The sequence below is a fragment of the Emydura macquarii genome, unplaced genomic scaffold (assembly GCF_026122565.2).
Source record: "Emydura macquarii macquarii isolate MOO-44397 ecotype Brisbane River unplaced genomic scaffold, CSIRO-AGI_Emac_v2 contig_587, whole genome shotgun sequence".
NCBI lineage: Eukaryota > Metazoa > Chordata > Testudines > Chelidae > Emydura > Emydura macquarii.
Window position 1 is genome coordinate 7,461,754 of NW_027130724.1, and position 18,585 is coordinate 7,480,338.

The 18,585-nt window shown below is 37.3% G+C and overlaps 1 protein-coding gene across 4 annotated transcripts in view; it reads left to right on the forward strand.

The window, feature by feature from the left end:
• The window catches only part of KCNQ1 (potassium voltage-gated channel subfamily Q member 1), a 519,714-nt gene that overhangs the window by 153,520 nt on the left and 347,609 nt on the right, over window positions 1-18,585 (forward strand). For all 4 annotated transcript variants that reach the window (XM_067540610.1, XM_067540611.1, XM_067540612.1 and 1 more), the window contains exons 3-6: window positions 12,741-12,867; window positions 14,152-14,230; window positions 15,269-15,365; window positions 16,452-16,592. In XM_067540610.1, coding sequence (XP_067396711.1) covers window positions 12,741-12,867; window positions 14,152-14,230; window positions 15,269-15,365; window positions 16,452-16,592 — 444 coding nt within the window. The remainder of the gene's footprint in view (window positions 1-12,740; window positions 12,868-14,151; window positions 14,231-15,268; window positions 15,366-16,451; window positions 16,593-18,585) is intronic.

An 18,585-nucleotide genomic window follows, 5' to 3' on the forward strand; every position in this document is an offset into this window, starting at 1 on the left:
GACCGATGCTATCTCCTTATGCTATAGATAGAGTAAAAGATGGAATAGCTGGTTTTATGGATGATTTTAATCTCCGAGTTGGAGAGAAGAGTGTTGTTCGGGAGGAACAAGAGGATTTTAGTGAGAGCCAAGTTTTAGATTTTAATCTTTTACCGATGGCTTTTACGAATGTTTTATATAGTGACCTTAAGATAATCGATTCTAAATCTAGCTTTTATGACAAATATTTAGATTCTTTTGATGATCCATATTTGATATAATTTAATAATCTTAATAATAATAATACCAATTTTAATAATTTACAACATGATTCTATGAAAAATAGAAGAAATATTTTAGGAGATAATTTTAATACAAATTTTATGAATACAGCTAGTTTTAAAGAGAGTAGTTCATTTAAAGAGGGAATATTTTATTTAGAATATCCCGTAGATTGTTTTAATTGCCCTATATGTTCACAGATTTTAGCTAGTTTCGGTAAATTGGCAAAGCATATAAATAATGTACATAAAAGCACTTCAATAAGAGTTATTTGCAAAAAATGTGGTAAATATTCGCAGTTCCATAACATAGCTTGCCACTACCCCAAGTGCAGGCCCAAGGAGGTGGATAACTCAGAGAAGAAGTATGCCTGCACGGTCTGTGGGTCTGCCTTCTACACTCGCTCGGGGCGGAGTCAACACATCAGACATAGGCATCCTGCGGTGAGGAATGAGGAAAGAAAGGAAGCTAGAGTGGTTGGGAAAACAAGTCGCTCTCGGGTATGGACAGAAGAGGAAATTGAATTATTGATTCAGCTTGAAATAAAATATGCAGGGATTAGAAATATTAATAAGTGTATAGAAAGTGAATTAAAAACAAAAACAAATAAGCAAATATCAGATAAGAGGAGGGACCTGGCCAAGAATAAGGTTAAAAAGGATAAAGATTCTATGGTTTTATGGGAAGAGGGCGGGATGGGAGATATTTTAGAAGATATTCCTCCACGTGAGAAAATTAAACCTTTAAAAGATAAAATTTTAATTGATAGTTTTTTAACAGGAGTTAGGTGTAATGGGGCTTGTATTTTAGAGAAATTGGATTTTATTGAACAGCAATTAAATGCTTCTGCCACTGTAGCAGAAGGTTGGGGATTATTTGAGGAATTATGTAAATTGTTGATGAACTCTCCTCATGAAGATGTAGAGAATTTGGAAAATAATAAAGAAAATAATATACAGAATGATAATGGGAAACAAGGAAGAAAAGTGGGTAAGCCTCCTGATAAATATAATAGAAATAGAAAATATGCTGGGAGAAAAGCTAAATTTAGATTCTATCAAACCCTCTTTGAAAAAGATAAGAAAAGGTTGGCTAGGATCATTATGGGAGAACCTGATAAAGCGACATGTAAGATAGCAGTTAAGGAGATTGAAACCTATTATAAAGAAATTTTGGGTAGAGAAGGACATGGGAATACCAGAGGATGGCCAAAAGTAAAAGAAGTGGTAGATAATGAAATTTTAAATTGGCCTTTATCAATTGATGAAATTAGAGAAGCTTTAAGAGAGATTGATAATAGTAGTGCTCCTGGACCAGATGGAATTAAGGTTAAGGATTTATGGGATATTTATAATTTAGACAGTAGGATTTTAGTAAGGATTTTTAATATTTGGTTTTTAAATAGACAGATTCCAGAGTGTTTTAAAGGCAATCGTACAATCCTAATTCCTAAAGTCAAGGATCCACAAGAGTTGAAGAAAATATCATCTTGGAGGCCATTGACTATTGGTTCGATTTGGATTAGGTTGTATACAAAAATTTTAGCTAAAAGATTATCAAGTGCTGTTAAATTATGCCCCAGACAAAAAGGTTTTATCGCAGCCTCTGGCTGTGAGGAAAATATATCAATTTTAGAAAAGTTAATTAAAGGGGCCAAGAAAAATAAAGACGAAATAGCTGTTGTTTTTATTGATCTTGCTAAGGCATTTGATTCGGTTGGCCATGGTCACATTTTAAAGGGGTTAAAGAGATTTGGGATATCAGAGAGTTTTATTGATATTGTAAAGGATTTGTATACAGATTGCTACACTGAAATTAGTGTTGGTGAGGATAAGATAGAACCTATTTTAATTAAGAGTGGAGTTAAGCAAGGTGACCCGCTCTCCCCTATTTTATTTAATATAGCCATGGACCCTCTTTTATATAAATTGGAAGATGAAGGAGATGGTTTTATAGTGCAGGGTAGAAAGATAACTTCATTGGCCTTTGCCGACGATATCGCTATATTAAGTAGGTCCTATAAGGGGATGGTTAAGAATTTAAAAATTCTTAATCAGTTTTGTAAAAATTCAAGTTTAAAAGTAAATATTAAAAAGACAAAGGGCTTTCATATTTTCCCAAGCATGGGAACATATGTTATCAACCCAAAAGATAAATGGGGATTAGGTGATGAATTAATTGATTATATTCAACCTGGTGAGTCTGAAAGATATCTAGGTGCAAGAATAGATCCATGGGTGGGAGTGGCTAATAATTCCCCTAAGGAAAAATTAATTGATTGGTGTGACAGTTTATGTAAGGCTCCGTTAAAACCTGCGCAGAAATTGATAATTTTAAAAGTTTACATTTTAACGAGAGTTTTTTATGAATTACTTTTAATCGAGCCGCCACTTTATATGTTAAATGAATTAGATGTTTTAGTTAGGAACACTCTTAAAAAGATTTTACATCTTCCCCAGTGTACAACTGACGGGCTATTCTATGCTAGAACTAGAGATGGGGGTTTAGCAGTTACAAAATTTAGTACCCAAATTCTAAACATGTTAATTCGTAAATGGAGGAGACATATTGTCTCCAAAGATGATTGGATAGATTTCTCGTTTTTATATGCTGGGGAAAATTTAGTGGAGAAAATTTTAATATATAGTGCTAAAACGGCTAATCCTAAAACGTGGAGAGATGAAGAGTTTTTAAAATGGAGTAATTTAAGATGTCAGGGAATTGGTATTAAATATTTTAAAAATGATGGTATTAGTAATTTGCTTTTAAAATATCCTTGCTTGGCCAAGTCCTCCTCTCTGATTGCGGCATTGCAAACAAGAGCGAATGTTTTTCCCACCAGGGAAGCTCTAGCAAGAGGACGGAAGATGGAGGAAGGGTTATGTAGATGGTGTAGTAAGGTCAAAGAGACAATTCCTCATATCTCTGGTCAGTGCATAAAAATGAAAGAAGCAAGAATTAAAAGACATAATAGGATAGTTAAAGCACTAATTGATAAAGTAGGAAATAAAGGATGTAAAATTTGGATTGAACCTTACCTTCATAATAAAGAAGGGAAGTTGAGAAAACCCGACCTCATTATTGAAAAGGAAGGAGTGGTAGCCGTTGTGGATGTCACAGTTAGATGGGAAGACAACGCTGACAGTGTGGAGGCAGTCCACATTGAGAAGGAGGCATACTACTCTGAGTTGGAGGAGGAGGTGCTGCAGCTCACTGGTGGGAAGATCATCCACTTCTTTGGATTTGTGGTTGGGGCGAGAGGTAAATGGAGTGAAAGAAATGATGAAATTTTAAAAATTTTAGGTATTGATAAATTTAAAAGTTTTAAAGAAAGTGTGTGCAGACTTGCTATGTATGCTACAACGGATATGTTGGCTCTTTTTAGCGATAAACAGTGAACCCGAACATTCATTTCGTGTATCCTGTGGATTTTAGATATATTTTAGATATAGATATATTTATTCTCCATATTTTAAATTTTATCAATGGGCTTTAGTTTTCATACTATTGACCTGTTGACTATGTTTAACTGTCCTTTCATGTAATTTAATTTAATTTTAAAATTAATTGAATAATAAATATTACTTATAGGTTAGATCTTGATTTTAGATTATCTTAGCTACTGAATACTAGATTGGACGGCGGACTGGCCGCATAGTAACCAGGAAAGGGCAGGTATTTACGCCTGTACAAGTAAGATGCTTTAAGTGCAATATTCAATGCCACCTTAATGGTGGCACTATGACAGGTACTTCCATAATTACCCCTGCTGCTCATCATATTATAGTACCATAAATTTAATCAAACTAAAGGTAAATGTTGAAGTGAGAAACCAGTAATCTGATGTGAGGGGGAAATGTGGACTGAACCATTTTCTTTTTACATTTAAAAATGTAGGATCAGATTTTGGCCCAGTTTAGTGGCTATGCAAGGGCATAAGGCAGCCCCCTCCCCCCGATTGCAGGGAGGAGCATAGCATCTGCTACGTGTCCTCCTTCCCCCTGTGCAAGTGGACAAGGGGGACTATCCTGATGCATTGGCTAGCATATCTAAACCAGTGTGCCAGGGATAGTACACTGTGTCAGGCATGGGCCTGAAACAGGCAAACTTCTTGTGAGTAGAGGGAAACTGGGAGGCAGAGCATGACCTGTGTTGCTTGAGGCTTAAAACAAAGCAATGAGTGAGGCCTAAAAAGTGAACTTAATGACAATTAATTGTAATGAATTCTAGGATAGATGTTCATTTTTGTTGTTGTTTGGGGTGATATTAAAACCATAATTCCAAGCACAGTTGCTGCATGGTGCCTGCCTTATATTTTGGTGTCTTTGGTTTTGCTTGACTTGAGTAATAATCAGTTCTGTCTAAGATATGGATGAAATTGTTTGACAGGGATTTTGTTCTCATAACCAAGCTAGAGGACAACTCCCTGAATCCATTGATAGCACAGTTTTATCCCTTGGTTATCTGAGAAAAACATCCTTGTCCTCACCAAGTAGGGAAATTGTGCTAGAACTTTCCTAGGAAGAACCACTATTAAACATAGTCGTTAGCACAATTTTTTAATTGTAGCATGGACAGTAGTAGTTCTGTTGCTCAGCATACCCATTTGCTGGGATGCAAGTATTTATGGGCCTGTTGGTATGCCCTACATCCATCCATGTATGGTATTTATATGGCCTTCATTATAATAGTGTCTGAGCACCTCACAATACCTCCTTCAGATAGGGAAGTGCTATCACCCGCATTTTACGGATGGTGATCTAAGGCATAGAGAGACGAAGTGATTTGCCCAAAGTCATGCAGAATATCTGTAGTGAAACAGGGAATTGAACATTGGCCTCCTAGGTACCTCGCTCGCACTTTAACCATACTCATCTACATGTCGAGGATCCCCTAAAATGCTAAAGGGTGGGGTTCAGCTAGCACCTTTTTCTTGGTCTCTGTGGAGAGTGCACTGAAGTCTGGAGATCTGCACAGGCCAGAGTGAGCAGGCCTGGAGTAAGGCTAAGGGAATGGGTGTGGGAAATACGCATTCCACTTCCTGTTCTGGAGCTCAAGGTGAAGCTGGACGATATACTGTTGCTATAATATTTTTCCATGCTCCCCCTTCCATGCAGGGTTCACTTTTTAAGTGGGAGAGGGGTCCTAAGGACACCTGCGGTCTGGGGAGTTCCTGGCAGCACACTCCAGTCAACTCATCCTTATAGGATGCAGGACCCGAGCTGCAGAGATCAGGTCTGCTGCAGAGCCATAGAACTTCTGTGTGAAAGTCCCTGGTCTCCCACATGCTATTTGATAGGGAGAAGAGGGAGGGGAAATTCATGGAGATTTTTTCCCTTATAGGGCCTTATCTTGCAAGTTTTCCACAAAAGGAGCAGTCTGGCCCTAAATTTTCTACATGGCACATTAAAAATAACTCCCTTAATGCTTTAAATATGCAGATGATTCAGCAGACATGTACAAAATGTACTAAAATCCCTAGCAATAATTAAAAATTAGAGTTGTTCAAAATTTGTAAAAAGAAAAATTATTCTGTTGAAAAACAGCCTTTTTTTGGGAAATTTTTTTTTTTTTTGAAATTTTCCATTATTTTAATGAAAACTGAAAATGGGAAATATTCAAGATTTCAGTTTTTCCTCCCTCCCCATTTCCCTCTGTATTTCCTATTTTCTTTCCCCTCTTTTAGTCATAAAATGGAAAAGGGGAAAAAAGGCAAAAATGAAAACTATCAGTTTTTGAAAAAATAGTCACATAAACAAAAAATTGTTCCTTTTTGAAACCCATGGAATGAAATACGTTTTTAAATTTTTCTGAAAGCTCTTTACAATTTTTCAACCAGCCCTGTTTAAAATGAAGCCTGCACTGAATTCTATTTACCTCTACAACCTGGCTTTAAACACAAAAACTGCACATTAATTAGTATATTTGAAACTACCATTTCCCATGAGCTTTGGGCGATTTTTGCCAGACTATACCTATAGTTGTATGTGCACGGGGGGAGGGGGAGGAAGAGGGCAGAATTTGGCCTTTAGATCTTAAAAATACCAATTATCTTCATATTTCACTTGAAGTGCATAAAATGAAGCTCATGAAGGGTAAGTTATAATTCTTAGGCTGATAATGGACAGATCCTTCCTTATAAATGGTGCTGCTGCAGTTTGGGTAAGAAGATAATGGTTTATTTTTTTCCTGTCTGAAAGAAATGGCACATTTAATAAATTTGATGTCTGTTGTGAAAATGCGGGAAGATTTATGAAGTGTGCAATGCAGGATGAGGAGGAGGTGAATCAGCTTTTTGTGAAAATGAATGAGGAAGGTTGTTGAATAAATACCATAAGATGAGACAGCAGACAGGGCAAAAATAATCAGTTCTGGGAAAACGGTTAGCCTATGTGTAAACTGTGTTAACGATGCAAAGTTTTCTATAGAACAAAAATAGAGACTGCAGGGCTTACACTCAATCATTAATGGGTTCTCATTGACTGTTCCTTTCCACTCTTGATCTGCAGCAAGAGAGATTTAGGTTAGATATTAGGAAAAACTTCCTAACTATAAGAGTAGTTAAATTCTGGAATAGGCTTCCAAAGGAGGATATGGAATCGCCATCATTGGTGGTTTTTAAAAACAGGTTAGACAAACACCTGTCAGGAATGACTTCTTGAGGTCCCTTCCAGCGCTACATTTATATGATTCTATAACAACATATTGTCTATACTAAGAAAGCAGTGGGTGGGTGGATATGAGTGGGAGGGAGGGTAAATTACACACATGTTCTATGGTTGAAATCCTGCCCTATCAAAGTCAATGGGAGCTCTGCCATTCATTTCAATGAGGTCAGGATTTCATCGGGTTTTTTTTTTTTAAATACTGTGAACTTGATCCTGCAAGGTGCTGAGCGCACATGGGCATCGATCCAGTCAAAGCACTTAAGCATGTGCTTAAAGTTACGTATGTGAGTAGTACTGCTGAATTCAAGGAGATTTAAAGTTAAGCGTGTGCTTAGGTACTTTCCGAGATTGGAGCCATAATGTGCCACCTCTGCAGGATAGAGCCCTGTATGAATTTCTTCTAGGAACTTTTATGAAACCCTGAAGTACATATTCCTGAAATATACAGAAAGGAGTTATTTTATCATTTTGGCAGATGTCAGGAGGCTGATGCTTCCTCTTGCTTGCCAAATACTCCAGTTTTAAAGACAAGTTAATAGAACATGCTGTGGAGGGCTGGGGGGAAAGATGTCACTGTATGAATAACTAAGTAACTCCAAAGTAAAATAAGTACCATAAACTAAATGTGAAGGCTCAGTGTCATTTATGTGTGCAAATTCCTGCTGAATCTCATCTGCAACAAAATCCAAAAGTTAAAGAATATAATGTATTATGAGGAGAGGCCTGCCAGAGATGACTGTGTGAAAACTCCAGTCAGAAACACAGATGCTCAGAGAGCATGCCTTGACATGAAAAGTTACTCCTCAGAACTGACACTTGGGGCCTGATCCAATGTCTTTTGAAGTCAATGGAGAAACTCCCATTGCATTCACTGAGATTTGGATCAAGCTAGTGAGAAGAAAACTAAAGCTCAGGTTTTCAAAGGTACCTAAGGGAGCTAGGTGCCCAACTCCTATTGAAATTCAATGAGATTTGATTTTCCTTCTCCTTTTGAAAATCCCACTCTAAAAAGACATACCTTCAGGATCTTCATGGGCCCCAGAGTTGTTATACTGTGCTTCCAGCTCTGATTAAGGGAAAAAGAGAGAGGCAAAACAATCCGCTTTTCCAACTCTCTTTCATCATAAGCTTCATTTATTCAAAACATGAGTAGGTTTGGGTAAATATTATTTCATTCTAATTAAAAACATTCAGAAAAGGCTTTATTGATGTCCAGTAACTTCTTAGGACTAATTTATGGAACTCTGAAGATAGAAGCGTGATACCATTACCCTGTTTTTAATGCTCCATTGCCTATTTGTTTAACCCACATCAGTCAGTGCCAAATATGCTAGATAAGGAATTTTGGCAAAGAACACTACGCTTTCTAAAGTAAAGATAAAGGCTTTGTAGGAGAAGCTAAAACATTTTGGCTTTTAATGTCTTTTTCTTAAATTATTATTTTTAACATATAAAAATTGAGTGTAATGTATTTGAAAAAACAATGAAAACCTCTACATATTATATAGCAGTTTTGGCATCTTCATTTGCTCAATGTGTATTCTGAGCATGAGGAAAACAGAATTGTATTTCTCCTCCCCTCCCCCTCAAATCAGGACTTTTACCTTCTTGTTGACTTTGTCTCTAAGTCTGTGTGCTTACCTGTTTGCCTAAGCTATCTGATCTTGCTGCATTCTATATATTTCAGCTAGCATAGTGCAACTTCAAGGGAAAATCTTGCATTCCTTAAGAAAACAATGAGGGGACTGCCTACACTAGGTGAAAAAGTTACATGAAACAGTTGCCTGCAGTGTTTTGAGGTTGCCTGGCCTCCACAATTCTATGCATCAACATGCACGCAGGTTCTGTCTCAGTCATTTTGCAAGCATTGCTTGTGTCATTTTATTAGTACATCTGTAATGACGTCTCTAGCTCAGGTCAGGCTGGTATGGTGTAATCTACAATGGTTTCCCCTCCATGTGGAAGGGAAGCCACAAGAATTACAACTGCACTGATTCAGCAGATCCTCCCAACTCCATTTCATGATGCAGTGCCTTGTGTTTTCAGCAGAAAGTCTCCTTCCAAATCAACCACTTTTTCTCTTCCTCCCTGTGCACTCTAACCCTTACCCTTGCATTTTTCCTTCTCCTTTGTTTTCTTTCACTCTGTAGATTTTGTTTTAGATTTTCTTGTATTCTTGTTCCATTATTGCTAGTCCATGGGCCCCATGCTGAAACACATTGGCCTTTTCTAGGCAATGCATTCAGTGGACATGTGTGAAGCAAGCAGCCAGAAAAAGTATTTTCAATCAATAATGGGCTAAATTCATCCCTAGTGTTACTCAGATTTCTTAAAAGTCTTAGGTGTGAGATGTGATCTAGGGGCTTGCTTCTTACAAGTGTAATTTCATTTCATTAGAGTTGCTCCTGATTGACACCAGTGTGAGATGAGAATTGAGACCCCAACATTTGTTTAACTGGTTTTTACAAAATGGCATATATTATTTTAGGAAATTACCATAAAAATCACCAAAACCTCAGCTACTGAGGGATTGTGAAGGAATATTCCAGAAGTTCATGAGGACAGCTAAGTTAGTCTTTGCAATGACTGTCCTGTGTTATTTTAAATATCACTAACTTTTCTCACCCCTGTCTGCAACTTATCTGGCAGCTAACATATAAATGCAGTGACAAAAATTCATTGGTGTTCTCCTCCCCCACTAGCTTTCTTATTAGGCTTATATGAGGCAAGATATTAAAAACACTTTTGTCTGTCACACAGCCACGGGTAGAGGAGGGGGAATTTGCCAGTTGCTAATGGATACCTGGAGTTTTTGTGTATGACCATGAAGAACAGCTTGTGCACTTTCACCCCTGATGTTCCCTGAATAACTTGGGTCTCATTTAGGTCAATAAGCCTTTATCAAAACGTCAGGAGTGAAAAATGTGTCTTGGTGTAAGCCGACTGGTCGTTCCCTCCAGTCACAGGAGTCTATAGAACAATCAATGTTCTCTAAGCTTGTCTGCATGTCACGCAAAGAACTAGATGACAGTAACCATTGACTACATGTCTGTTTCATTGTCTTTGGGACAACCCAAATTTGCATACTTGCCAGTGTTCCTGTTATCCAATGAACCATGGAGGGTCTTCAAAAAAAAAAAAAACAAAAAAAAAAAACCCCACAGAACTCTAATGCAAATTTTGCACACAAAAAACACACACATTTAAAAAAAACCAAAACACACACACACAGCCAAGGCTTTGGTTTCCCCCTTCTTGTTACAATAATGAAACTATAAACTTGATAATCTGACAGTTTTTGATCAAGAAATAACATTTGTTATTGTGTGCAAAATTTAACTTTCCCATTTTTCCTTCCAAAAAAAATCTTTTCTTTTTTTGTTTTGTTATTCCCATTTTGGGCAATCTGAACCCTGTCATCTGCAGAGCACATGTGAGTTGAAGCCATAGGTTTGCTGCTCAAATAATTTCTTTTGAATGAAAGAAACGGCTAGCTATCTGCTTAATGATTTGTCATTGTCTTTCATTGGGAGAGTTTTCTTCATATTAGTGATGAAAAGAGCTATATTAGCCTTCTACGATACAGAAATGTCCTATTATATTAGAGCTTGTTGATTACATCTTATAAATTGATACAATGTCATAAACAAAGTAGACAACATTCTATAGACCAGATCCTCAGCTGATGTAAATTGGCCAGTTTCCATCTTTATAACAACCAAGGATCTGGCCAATATAATTTAATTTTGCTTGAACCTGGAAACCTCTTAGAAACACAGTAACTTTGTAGACAATTGTGATAGCTTATCCTGCTGCATCTGGCAACAACTTACAGAAAGCCCGGGGTACTAGAGCCTATCCTGTTAAGAGAAGTAATGTTGGCCAATGTCCTCCTTTCTTTTGAAAAATGTGTAGTGTCTTTAACTTGCACCTGCACAACTTAGCTACCAGAGATGAGTTGTTTAATGCACCATCAGAATGCTGGAACTTTATAGCCCAGTCCAACTCCCATTGCAGTCAATGGATTGGGCCCATGATAAATAAGAATTATTGCTCTCTTTTTTCCTGTCGCAGCAGCCCTGTTGCTCTTTTAAACTCTAAGACAATACTCCTATTGACTTCAGTGGGACCAGGATTTCGCCTCAAGTGTTTTAATGAATTAAATATACACTCATGTGAGCAAGCTGAAAGTATAAGCACTTTCTTCAGCGCTTCTCTTCTCACATCATCATCATCCAGTGGTGCAATACCATGATATACAGGCATAGATGTCACAGATTTGTAATATTATTTAGCCCTACAGGACAAATGTTGATTAGTAGCATGCCCTGTTCTCTTCAGCAACAACTGGGTTCCTTGGTTACCGCAGAACTGCTTGGCTTTTGGCATTCTTGTTTACTCGGGCATCAAACTGCTCCAACAAACCATTGGTGTATGCAGTGTTGTAGCCGTCTCAGTCGCCGGATATAAGAAAGGCAAGGCGGGTGAGGGTATTGGACCAACTTCTGTTGGTGAGAAAGATAATCTTTCGAGTTACACAGAGCTCAAAAGCTTCTCTGTCTCACCAACAGAAATTGGTCCAATAAATGATGTTATCTCACCCATTTTGTCTCCCCAACAAACCAAGCAGTTTGTTGTATTGCCTTTTAATTATCCTTTAGAGCTGTTATACCTCGTGACCATTTTAATGGATTACGTGCCATGTCCTGGGTATTTTCATTTAGAAACCACAGCTTCTATTAAAGGTAGTTATTTTCCCTTTTCACTCTAAATAGGGGATGGTTTCTACTTAGAGCTAAGCTTGGCTATTCAGTGAGGCCAGATACTAATTGAATATGGCTTCTAAATAAAAGAAATGTGGTATTGCAACTCTCTGTTACTTTGAAAAAATATTGTGAAAACCCTTCATTTGCTAATTGACAAAAAGCTACTGTCTGGGTGCATTGAAAACCACACTGAGTATGTTCCAATTTTGTATAGTTTTTTCCCTTAACAGAGGCACAGGGATGTTAGACCCTTCTATCCCATCCACTGTACACTTTGGAAACTCCTGCGTAATCCCCTAAAGAGTTTGATTGTTCAGTCTGGCAGTGTTGCTGCAACAGAACTATGTTTTAACCAGATTCCCGAACCATATTCTTGTGCAGTCTTACAAAAGCTCAGAACTTTAGCCAGTTTGGGACCATGGTTATCAACCCTTGCTTCACTTTAAGTCTGAACCATAGGTGAACTCCTGACCCTGTTGAAGACTCCCATTGACTTTAGGGACTGGAGGCAGGATTTCACCCCATGTTTTAAACCTGCCTGGAAACAATCAAGCTGTAACAGGGTACCGGACATGTTTCTTTTAAAAGTGTGGGTTACACTTAGGCTATAAAAGGGTAGGTAAATGGCTGGCTAAGATGATATTGCAAATGGTGTGTACAGTGTATTTTTTCCGGAAATGAGATATACTAGCAAAATATTTGTCTTGTGAATGCAGAGTCTGCTTGTTTTCTTTGGCTAAGACAGGCAGCTTTCTGTTTGAATTACTGAAGCCAAGTAAATTATGCAGAATGGTTTCAGTTTTAGCACATATAGAAGATCCAAACAGCATGCCATTCTGATATTTAAACTTATTCTTTATCATACATTTCCTATTGTTTACAGAGTTTCCTGATGTTTTGTAGTTTGGATTTTCTTGCCATATTGCATATTTTTCCTCTTTCCAAGTTTTACACTTCATTTTCTGTGTTCCCTAATGTCATCTGAAAAAAGAGAGAGAATATGTAAACTAGAAAATTAATCTAGTTCCCTATCTGTTTCCCCTAGGAAATTGTATTAGTGGTGTTTTTTGGAACAGAGTATGTGGTTCGCTTATGGTCAGCAGGATGCCGTAGTAAATACGTTGGATTATGGGGAAGGCTTCGTTTTGCTAGGAAGCCTATTTCTATCATTGGTAAGTATACATGGTTTAAACAATTGTCATAAATATTAAGAAAAAGCCACATTTCTATAAACACTTTGAACATTTAAAAAGAAATGGAGTTTCCATAGGGATTCCAGCCGAGTTAAAACAAGAGCATTTGTCTCTAGTGTCTGCACAGAACTGAACTTTCTGAGGAATCTGTGGCATTGTAAGTTCCTTCTTTTTTAAAAAAAAAAAATCTTAATTGTTTCCCAGAAAAGAGAGATTTTCTTTTTGCAGTTAAACTGAAGTTTTGCCAGAAATAACAGACTTGCATACAATCCTGTCTCCCTAAATGGCTTCTATAACTTCAGCATCTTCACCCATCTTGTAGTAGCTGCAAAGCGTTTCAGAATATTTGTCCTGCAGTTGTTGTTTTTGTTATTTATCTTATTTCTTATGTTAATGCCCAGAGACCAGCCAAAATCAGGGGTCCTGTTGTGCTAGGCACTGAACAAAGAGTAGTGGACAGTGCTTGCCCTGAAGAGTTTACAATCTAAATAGACAAGATAGGTAAAGAGGTTTAGTTATACCAGTGGGGATCCATATCTTCCTGGGGATGAGTGCAACATTTCTCGACAAAAAGGACAAAAATGTTACACTCTAGTAATTTGTTAGCGCACAGAATTATTCATTCATTCATGCTGACTTAGCCTTTCTACGTCAGTGTAATATAACTACATTTCATATGTAATTGTAAGCATCATGTACCTTTGACTGCTTCCCCAGCGCTCTGTCCATTAATCCATCTCTACTAAAACTACTACTAGCATTCCAGATCTCTGAGCAGCTTCAAATGGTGGCCTTTTTTTAAAAAAATATGCCATAAAATTGTTTCCTTTTTCAAAATGTGTATTTTTCCCCCCAAAATTACCTTGGCCTGAGATGGGAGAAGTGGAAAAACTGTGCCTGTACATTTTAAAAATAGCTATTAGAAAATACTGTAAAATACGTAGGGTATACAGAACATATAGTAGTTTTTTTTGACACACTATTGGAATGATCTGTGTCATATCTAGTTTTGTCACTAATTAAAAATGAAGCTGTGCCAGACTCATGGCAATAAAACTATTTATACCACACCATTATTTAGTCTCTCTCTATGTTAAAACAGATATTGAGATATATAATCCTCTGATTTTATTTGGATGATAGTGTAAAAATGTCACCCCTCTAACAGTTAAAATAAGATCAAAGTTGGATTTAAATCACAATCTTATCAAAGCATTGCATGAAGCCTCTAACTCATTATCTTCATTTATTTTTATTTTCCAGATTTAATTGTAGTTGTTGCTTCAATGATAGTTCTTTGTGTGGGCTCCAAAGGTCAAGTCTTTGCAACCTCAGCTATCAGGTAATAATATATCAATGCGGAAGATAATGGTGTCTGTTTTGATAAAGGTTTATTATTCCTCTTTCTCCTCTCACTGTAAAAGTTCTTGAATTCAAGAAGTGGTCACCCCTCCGGCATCTGTGTTGACACAACAGACCAGATTCTGATCTCAGTTACCATGCACCGGTGTAAATCAGAGTAATCTCCTCATATCTTTCTGGTTATAATAATGAAATTGTTTATCATGAAGCTAAGAGCTTCTTAAAACTTCATCCACGAAATAGCAATGATACACTCAAATTTTGTTCTCGTTTATGAGCTTAGTTGGCTTTTACCAACTACTTTGCTTTTTGGACATCCACTGACTTTTTTAGTCTGCTTCTTCATAGTATATACGGAGTTAGAGTTAGAGCCTGACTGTTGGAAAAGATATTGAGGGAATTTCCATGATATTTCCATGTGCCCCACAATGATTGAACATAGCTCACGTCAGCCTGGCTGGTTTCTCTGAATGATAGGTTGATGCTCTGTTGTTCTAATACCAAGAATATCTGGTAGTTGCTTAGATAGAATGTTATTCCACTGATCAACTATGTGAAAGTTTCTGGAAACTCAAATTGTTACCTAGTTCAGTGGATGAAAAAACTTCTGAAGAAAAGAAGGCCAAATTTCTAGCTGTTAAAAGCTATCTGTTCTTGCACACTCTGCTTTTTCCTTGGAACTCTTAAAAGAGAGGTGCAAAGATCAGCCAGAGAACAATCTCTATAACATTCTAAATCTGTTTCTAGAATTCCTGACTCATTCAGCATTCCTGCCAAGCATAGAAGTGAAAGCCTATTCCCCTTACCCCGCAGCTGCTCATATTGGTCTGTCTAAGGCTGAGCTGGATAAAAGATTGGAGGAAGGGAGGAACCTGTAAGGCTAATGTAGAACCTGTCTATGATGTAATCAATGTCTCTTTTAATTTATCATTTGAAAAAAGCTTTCCCTTCCCCTTGTATGCCTTCTCTTGTATCCTCAGACCTTTATATCTTCTCTTATTTAAAATTTGTATTCCAGGGGTATCCGTTTTCTGCAGATTCTACGAATGCTGCATGTTGACCGTCAGGGAGGCACATGGAGACTGTTGGGATCAGTAGTTTTCATACACAGACAGGTAAGTTAGAAATTATGCCTCGGAACAGAATAAGACAACAAATTTTTTCTCTGTTATAACCATTTTCAGGTCTTCTGTGTCACACCAATCTGCCTGAATTTGGTCGTCATATGGCTACAACATAGACAGATATTATTCTTAAAACACACATTGCAGGTTTGCAAAACAGAGCTCTGTGGTTTGCCAGGAGCATTTAAGCTAAATTAATGGAGGGTTTGAGCTGCTGACTGTTACTGAACTAAAGTTCCCTTGTGCGTGAATCTAAAGAGAGAAACCTCAGATATTTGATGCATCAGGAATCAGTCCTGATCCTTTTTTCTTTAGATTCCTTTGTGTGTCCAATACCATATCAAATGTGTGCCCAATTGCTGTGCAGGAGAAAATTGATTATAATTCCTAGGTAATCACTGAGCCATGTTTTCAAACAACTTATTTATTTCAAATCGTATCCGATCATGTAAACAATATGATATAGAAGCATGGAATGTAGGCAGATGTCATCTTGTTGTTTTTATATATATATATAATATGAATTTAGGGACATGTGGTGATTGTTTAAATTCATCCAAATACTGTTGCTTTACTGTCTTTAAAGGACAGCAGGTAAGTTCCCCAAGCGTAAAACATTCACCTAAATCCCATTTTCAGAAGTGACTCGGGCATTTAGAAACCTAAGTCTCACTTAATTTCATTGACTTTCAATGAGACCTAAAGCTTCTAAGTGCCCAGGTCTCCCTTGAAAATTTTACCTAACAGCTAATTTTCAATTGCAACCCCACCACCCACCAGATTATTTGCAAAAATCATGAACAGTCAGTTATTTTGAAATCTGATATCTGTGATTGAAACCCACATACATTTCTGTAAAACACTGATCCTCTGCTGAGCTCTGCTGAGCACAATGGAGCTCTACTGATTTGCATCAGATAAGTGTTCGATGATCTATTTGAAAAAAACTGCTGAAATTAACACATTCCCCCCCCCCCTTTTTTTTTTACCTTTTTAATTATTTTGCACAAAAATTTCAGTGTCACATAGTTCAAAGTTCTTTAACAGCATTTTTATTTGTTTTTATTCTGCTTTCAGGAATTGATAACTACCTTGTACATTGGGTTTCTGGGCTTGATTTTTTCCTCTTATTTTGTGTATCTGGCTGAAAAAGATGCTGTGAATGATTCAGGACAAACCGAGTTTGGCAGCTATGCAGATGCCCTGTGGTGGGGAGTAGTAAGTATAGTATATTTTGCAATATAAAATGACAGTTAACATCCTGCATTGTGCAATAATATAAAAGAGTTCCAGTATGTGTGGTAGAACTGTAATCAAATTGCCTCGTTGGGAGAATATACTGTAGCATTCTCTTGATATCACATGAACCCAACAGATAATGGTGCAGAAACAGTAGATTGTGGATATTTTATTGGTAAAGGGAGGAGCGGGGGGAATACCTTTAAAGTGATTTGGAACAATCAAGCCACGTGCATAACTAAGCTGTATGTGTGTTCTCCTTACTTTTACCCTTATCCTCCCTTCTGGTACCCTCCAATTGTTTGTTACTTTAATTTGTACTGACTTTTCTTAACATAGGGTTTGTTCCTGGTAGATGTTGAGCGTTCTAGCCCTGACACAGTAAAACACTTAATCCCTTGTGTAGCTTTAAGTATATGGGCAATCCTATTAAAGCCAGTAAGGCTACTCACATGCTGAAAATTAAGCATGTGTATTGGGGACAGTGCTCAGCACTTAGTGGGATCAAGCCCATGCATTGTAAGCACTTTGGAGCAGGGAACATCTTTCTTCCCTTGTGTTTAAACAGTGCCTAGCACAATGATACTCCGACCTTGACCACCCAGTGTCCTCTTACATGTCTAATGTTTGGTATTTACAAGGTGCTCCTTGTGATAGTATCTAGACACCACTACATAACAGTACAATTTAGGTGCTGCAATAATCGGTATGAACCTTTTAGAACAGCCCTAAATATATGTTCTGCTTCTCTTGCATTCTAAAACATCATTCATTAGGCTGTGAATGATAGGAAACTCTGTTCTTTTCAGCTACCTTAATGATATGATTCATGGAATGATTCCATGCCACCTCTCAATTAAAGCGCAAGAGGCAGAACTGAGGCCTATTGACTCCAGAGTTGCCCATTTGCATGTTCCAACAAATGCACTAATTTTTTTGCATCTACTAGTGATAATCACTCTTTTTTTATTATCTTTTCCCATGCATATATTAAATGGTTTATCAGCAGTGTTCTGAGAATCCTATTCTGTACTTCAACTTTCCCTTCCCTCTCTGAATTATAAGAGTGTAGTTAGTGGACTGTCATAATGGTTGCACTGCATGTCAAACCCCCTCTTAAGGTGATACTTATGCTAAGGCTATACAAGTGAGAGATGGAAATAACCTTTTAGATCATCCATGCCTCCTCTCATTATTTCCAGGATGTGTCCTTGCTATTGCTGAATGACTGTTTTGTACTAAACAGAATCATCCTCATTAAGCATTCCAAATCCTTAAAAGGAATACATTGATGGACATCACCAGTGATTCAGCATATTCATTTGCATAATACACTTTATTTTTGAAGTCTTGCCTTTTGAGGTTTTAAATCTCATGGCAGACTTTGATTTTTAACAATAGTGAGACTAAGATCAAGGTCACAGGAAGAAAGTGTGTAGCACTATATTTGTTTGCCCTGCAATCTTTGGACATGCATCTTGGACACAGTAGGACATGTGTTCTTTCTTGAGAGAGATTTTTTTTCCAAAAATATTCCTTGTGTTTTGTCTCCTAAATTTCTACATATGGTACCATTGTTTTTCCGGCACTAAAATATGTACTGATGAGCACATAAACTGCAGGTCTCCTGCTACTGAAGTGTATAAGTACCCCTCTCATGAGTCCACCCATTTATTATGCTACTTAGGCTATTATTGAAACCTTTATAGCTTTTTCTCTTCCTGTTCACGAAGACTAATATAGCTACTTCCAAGGTTCAGAAAACTTGCCATTCAGCATGAGGAAATGGCAATTTGGCAAGTAGTTTTTTCATGACTTTGACAATGAAGCATGTTTCTCTACTTCTTCAATGCAAGGTTTACATGACACTTAAATTAACAGTGGCAGATGCAGCCACATCTAAAACATACACTGACCTTGATCTTAGCAAAGAAAGTTGTACTTCTGCCAGGCATGACTGGTTCATTACAAT